General features: G+C 32.9%; 2 protein-coding genes across 10 annotated transcripts in view; one reads left to right on the top strand and one right to left on the bottom strand.

The window, feature by feature from the left end:
- Positions 1-259, bottom strand: part of LOC104701948 — a 5,143-nt gene extending 4,884 nt beyond the window's left edge. For 2 of the 3 annotated variants that reach the window (XM_010417720.2, XM_010417721.2), the window contains exon 1: positions 74-259. In XM_010417720.2, the coding sequence (XP_010416022.1) occupies positions 74-101 (28 nt within the window). In that variant the 5' untranslated portion in view covers positions 102-259. The remainder of the gene's footprint in view (positions 1-73) is intronic. The other variant, XM_010417718.2, reaches the window with a different exon arrangement.
- The window catches only part of LOC104701947, a 5,195-nt gene continuing 3,053 nt past the window's right edge, over positions 4,181-6,322 (top strand). Inside the window, exons 1-9 of one of the 7 annotated variants that reach the window (XR_002032773.1) lie at positions 4,181-4,471; positions 4,592-4,678; positions 4,760-4,836; positions 4,922-5,017; positions 5,114-5,191; positions 5,279-5,341; positions 5,467-5,620; positions 5,699-5,794; positions 5,898-6,180. Coding sequence is in view for 5 of the 7 variants with exons in the window: in XM_010417716.2 (XP_010416018.1) it covers positions 4,285-4,471; positions 4,592-4,678; positions 4,760-4,836; positions 4,922-5,017; positions 5,114-5,191; positions 5,279-5,341; positions 5,447-5,620; positions 5,699-5,794; positions 5,898-5,978 (939 nt within the window). In the remaining 2 variants the exon portion in view is untranslated. Of the gene's footprint in view, positions 4,472-4,591; positions 4,679-4,759; positions 4,837-4,912; positions 5,018-5,113; positions 5,192-5,278; positions 5,342-5,446; positions 5,621-5,698; positions 5,795-5,897; positions 6,181-6,322 lie in introns of those variants that run through there. The other 6 variants (XR_002032774.1, XM_010417716.2, XM_010417717.2 and 3 more) reach the window with 6 other exon arrangements.

Here is a 6,322-nt window from a genome sequence, read left to right as displayed (position 1 = left end):
CGGAGAGTGTGACAATTCACAAAAAAAAAAAAAAAAAAAAAAGCGATTGAATTACACTTTTTTTTTTAGTAACCTTGAAGCGTCGGAGAAGAAGAAGTCATGTCTAACAATGGATTTGTCTTCGATGATCGCAGAGGAAGAAGCTTCTCCTTCTCGGATTAGCAAAAATAAAAATATAAAGGTTAAAAATAAATTTGGGAAATTTTTGGTGCTGCTTTTATGTTGGCTCTCTTTAGTTTAGGCTTTTTTTTTATTATTATTTATTTTTCCTTTAAGTGCTTAATAAGAGCGAATTAACATGTCCCGGACTCCAAAGCGTTTTATTAACTCAAAATCTTTATTTTCTGATTTGGAATCCGTACGTGATACATATGTCAAGCAGCTTGGTCCGGTATTGACACGTCAGTAAATAGCTTAATATAGCTGGATATGCCAAAACAGAGTAAACTACGCTCCGTTTTGGTTCAGGTGTACAAAGAACGCCGTGTCGGATGATATATCTAGACCAGCAATGCACGTCGGCTGATTTTACAATTTTGAGGGAGGTATTGAACTTGTATTTTAAGGGGGGTGTATTCAAACCATGATTTTGAAGAATTTGATGGGATTTAAGAAATTTAGAATTTTGATAGATTTTAGAGAAATTCATATGATTTTCTGTAAAATTCTTTCAAATCCCACCTAAAACCATGAGATTTGGATTTCTGTATTTTTAACTAAACAAATCCTCCAGAATCCTTCGGAATCCTAAAAATTATTAAAATCCTAATCCACAAAACTGTTTTGAATAACAGTGGATTTTAAAGTAGATTTTTAAATCATCAGTTCAATAACAAGTGATTTTAATTGATTTTAAAGTAGATTTTTAAATCATCAGTTCAATAACAGTGGATTTTAATAGACTTTTTAAAATTCATGATTGAATAACATATAATTTGTAAATTTCACACAAATCACTTAAAATGTCAAGTTGAATACACCCCCCTAAGAGATTTGGTGGGATTTGAATATTTTAGGTTTTTGCAAGATTTGATTGGTTTTTAGAAGATTTCTGATTATTTGTTAGAGTTTTTATATATTTTTATATAAATACTTTGTGATTTGGTGAAATTTTATAATTAGATTTTGAGAGATTTTAGGGTACTTTATAACAAAACTAAAAAATTGTCTTTATAACAAAACTAAAAAATTGTCATGAGGCTTACCGTTGTTCAATCAGCGAATTCATCGCTTACCTTGCACCACCTGCCTCCAGCGTCGGAAACCACCATTTTGACAGGTCTAATGACGAGCAATTCACATCTGTCTTCAGCGACTACGTACACAACAACCACAATCATTACCATCACAACAACAACTTCAACGACAATATCTACGGTAATACGCCGTCCAATCACAATAGCATTAGCGATGATAATAGCAAAGAAACACCACCATCCCATCATGATCATCACATGGAAAACATAGCCTACCAAAACAATCTTATGTTCCATGGTTTTATTTTTCTGGATTAACAAGGGATTAGATTGATGAGAAGTAAGCTTAGGAGATTGGTTTACATGTGTGTTGCTTGTTGTGCAGTATTGTGTATTGTTTTTGAGGTGACAAGAGTTTAATGTGGATAAGATTTGTTGTAACTTGCAAAGAAAAGAGCAGAGGAGTTTAACCAAAAACAATAAATAAGAGCTCATTAAGTCTAACAAAAACAGAGAGTAGCAACCATACATCAGCAAAAAAAAAAGGAGTTACTGAGAAGAAGATGAAGAAAATAAAAATAAAAAAAAAAAACACAAGAAGAAGAAGAAGATGACAAAACAGAGGGACAAAAAGCAGTAAAAACTTATTACGTTTGTTTTTTTTTTTCTTTCAGTTATTAGAATAAAACAAAAAAGAATGAGAACAAGGGACAAACTTATTACGTGTATGTTACCTAATGCAAAATGCAAAATAAGAGAGAGGAAGCAATAGAATTTGCCGGTGGTGGGATTGGAGCGGAGGAGTGGGGAAGAAGACGTGATGAGGTGAGACTGTTTATGTTTCAATTTTGATTTTTCAGGAAATACAGTTTTTTTTTATAAATTCCTGTACAATTCTACTTCAAAAGGTATGATTTTGAGGCAGAGTATTTTCAACTAAAAAACAAATCAAAATCTCTTAGAATCATTCAAAGTAGAAGTTTTTAAAAAAGTTGTAATATTTTGAATAACAAATAACAAGAGATTTCAAGTAAGTTTTATAAATCATTGATTGAATAACAAGAGATTGTATATTATTTTAAATGATTTTACATAAATCTAAGTTGAATAACATAGGATTTTAAAAGATTTTTAAAAATCATCAATTGAATAACAAATGATTTTAAGAATACTCTAAAATCTTTTAAAATACCAAATTCAATACACCCTCCTTTGGTTATTTCCAGTAGAGCTGGGCAAAATAACCGGTAACTAAATAACCGACCGATCCGAACCGAAAAAAATCAAACCAAAACCGAACCGAAGTTCCTCCAATAACCGAATGGTTAGTAAAATCCTATGTTTAAACTAACCGAAACCAAACCGAACCGACAATTAAATGGTTAACCGAAATATACAAAAGTCTAGATTATACCCAAAATAATATACTTAATATTAGGCAAAACTATAAAATAAACTTAAAATATTAATTATTTCTACATTCAAAACAATTAAATACTTTAAATAATCAATATATTTAAAAGTTATTATTTTGAATTTAATAAAAATAAATACTATTTTGTAAAATCGGATCAATATTTTTCCCCCTTTTATATTTTTGTAATGTTGTTTTGGTTAATTTTGATTATATTCAGTTATTTTTGGTTGGTTATATTAGATTTATTTGGTTAATTTCATTATAATTTATGTTAGTTATAGTTATCTCTTCAACTAACCGAACCAAAACCGAACCAAAAGAAACCAAACCGAATCTAACCGAAATTTCTAAAATATTCAAATGATTATTATATTCCTATATCCAAACTAATTGAAAGCGAATACAACTAAACCGAATGTCCAGGCCTAATTTCCAGATTTACAAGAAGAATGTGTAAGGTGGGTGTTTCTCCGTTTTGGCTAGTCCAGATTTAATTATTACTTTATTTTTAATTTTCACTTCCAATTTTTAAAGTCCACCATAAGAAAAAAAAGTTCAGAGACAATTAACAAGAATAAGGAAATTGGTAGTTACAAAACAAATGTTAGAATATGTAACTAATAATTTGAAAAAGAGGGAGCACATGATAGTTTGGTTTGAAAAACAATCTTGGTCCTTCACAGATAAAACTAGAAATACAGTACAATTTACAAGCATTTGTTGCTAAACAAATGTCCTTTAACCCTCGTTTTGGACTTTACTTCTCCTTTTGCATTAGTAGCTAGACATGCTTCTCCTACAATGGAAACTTGGAAAAGACAAAACTAAACACAAACACATCATGATGGTAAGCAATAGCACCAAGTTACCATTGTACTAGTTATGCTGAATTATATATTAAACAATGTTGTGGGACTAAGTAGTTAACATCAAAACACATCAACTTTAGTAAATCTTAAACTGAAATATGAACGCGCAATCAAAAAATAATAGTCATAGAAAAGCTTAGAAATTCCAAACAGATTTTTTCAACCATCAGTAGAGTTAAGAGTAGGACAAATGTCAAAGATGTAAGGTGCTTCCGAACTCCCAAGAACTTGGTAATAGATAGTTCAGAGAGACTATAAACTCCATTTTACACTATAAGCATTGTCATTGGATCCTCTTATACCATCAAATCTGGTGTGAGGATTTGAGTAGAGATGGATCAATGCTAAAAGAAAACTAGCAACAATTCACAAAAACGTTTTGTTACGAGGAAGTTTAAATAAAAATTTATATGCCATTGCTTCCTTCAAGTAGAGAAGCAAAACAATCAAGAAAGATTATTGAATAAGGAATATAGATCTAATCAAACGAAAACATTAGATCACAAAAAAAGTGAACAAAAATTAGAAACTAGCGAAGCAAAACATTTTCTCGAAGAAGAGAAAGTCCCAACCTTTTTATCTTATCAACAGAAGAACGTTGAGATAAGGTTGCAAAAATGAAAGGCCTGGAATTCGGACACCTGGCACGTAGATAAAGCGCCACAATAATCATAAGAAAGGACCCCCGGTGTAGAGAACCTCGTTTTCTTCTAGAGGGTTACATTAACATTACAGTAAGGACTGTAGTGTAACTGTGTAAAGGTGAGGACGAAACGGAAACCTTATCTTTGCAGTAGCAGACATGGCGGGTACTTCTCTACCTTCATCTCTCCTCAGCCAAGGACCTTCGTTACTCTTCTCTACTTCTTCGAATCAGGTCTCAGAAGCTAAATGTGGAATTGTGATAACATCTGGAAAACGTTCTCTTGTTCGTTGTTTGGCTAAGAAGAAAATCAGTTTTGTGGATCAGATTCTCGATTATATCGAAGGTATCTTCAGTTTCATGGGAATTTGAATTTTGGTTTTAAAGGTGAAGCCTTTTTGTCTGAACCAAAAAAAAAATTGAGTCTTTGTACCATACTGTTGTGTGTGTTTTCTCTTGTTTTAAGGCGGTCCTAAGCTTAGGAAATGGTATGGAGCGCCTGAACTTCGACCAAAGGATGGATCTTTAAGTGGAGACGACGATGAATTTAAAGGTATTGCCTAAAAGGGTTTGAATTTGGAATCTCAGGACTTAAAGCATTACTCTTATTATATGCCATTTGGAATCCATGAAGCAGAGGAAGAAGAAGATGATCTTGATGGAGAAAAAGATGCTGTTTTTGTAACGGATGGAGATAGCGATTTGGGTCAGGTGTGTGTTTCATGCTTTCATAGAACCATTTTACATTGGATGCAGCGAGATGAAACTGAGAACTGTTAATTCTTAGCTGATGTAGATGATTATACTGCAACTGATTGTGAAAGGGACTCGTGTTAAAGCACTTGTCAAGGACAAAAGAAAGGCTTTAGATGCTTTTGGAGCTTATGTTGAGGTTAGTTCACTGAATACATATATACTACTCCCTAGTTCTGTCTCTTGTTGCTTTTTTTACTTTGATAAACATTTCAATTACTGTAAACCTGTGAAGTTGACGTCTGGGGATGCAAGCAACGAGCGTTTCTTAAGGAAAGCTTTTAAAGGTGTTGGTGCAATCATATCCCCAACTGTATGTTTTAACCAAGTCCTCCATCATTCTTGTTGATCTGACTTGTACATTTATCTAAAACATTAAGCATTTCATTCTTTACTTCAGGAAGGTTTCTTATCTAATGTCAAGAGTTTAAGAGGTGTAAAACATGCAATTCTCTTGTCTCAGGTAAGGATACATACATCTCCATGACTTTGCCTTTGTCATACTGGGTTTCTTATTATGATGATTAGGGTCTTGTGTCTGTGAGATCATGGTTTAATGAAGCTGCAGTTGTCTGTTTATAAAAACAGCGGTGGAATTCAAGCTATGATGAATAACAAAGCGAAAAAACTGGAGGAGCAAGATGAAAAGGCTGTTATATCTTTGAATGTCCCTTATACAATCATAAGAACAGGCAAGCTGGAGAACAGTCCTGGAGGGAATCAAGGCTTCAACTTTAGCGAGGTAAATTCATCGAAAACAAGAAAAAACAGGTGTTCCCTTGACTGCTTGGTTTCAACAACATTTTTATGAATGAAACAGGGTGCTGCAGCTAAAGGAAGCATAAGCAAGGAAGATGCTGCTCGTATCTGTGTTGAAGCTCTAAGTGTGATCCCACCAACAGGGTTAATATTTGAGGTAGATAACAATCTTTGCTTTTCTTGGAATATGTTATGTTTTATTGATGCTGCTTCCAGTACAAAGAAGCCTATGTTACTGATGAGGCTTCTGTTTCGGTCAGGTTACGAATGGAGAAGAAATTGTATCCGACTGGGAAGGACAGTTGATGAAAGTGATGCAGAGACAGAGTGAAAAGAAGTAGTAAGCTTCAAAGTGGAGATGAACAGAACATCATATTATTATAATTATACATCATCATTGTCTGTCTTTACAACATCTTTCTGTTGATGTAGATAAGAATTTATTTCCTTTCATATTGACATGGGTCTCAAGAAACTTTGAAAGCCTTCAGAATTATAAGTTTTTCTCCTCTTGTACGCATAAAAAATTATTTGTTTTCATTATCTGTAAGATTGCGCAACCATGAGAATCATAGCAAGAATGATATGAACAGTATGGAGGCCCTACCATTTACAGTTTTTATAAAATATCCAAAAAGAAAATTGATAGGAAAATGGATGTGAGCCAAGAAATTGATTATAAAAA

Source organism: Camelina sativa, chromosome 7, assembly GCF_000633955.1.
Source record: "Camelina sativa cultivar DH55 chromosome 7, Cs, whole genome shotgun sequence".
NCBI classification, from domain to species: domain Eukaryota; kingdom Viridiplantae; phylum Streptophyta; class Magnoliopsida; order Brassicales; family Brassicaceae; genus Camelina; species Camelina sativa.
This window is presented reverse-complemented; position numbering and strand designations above follow the sequence as displayed.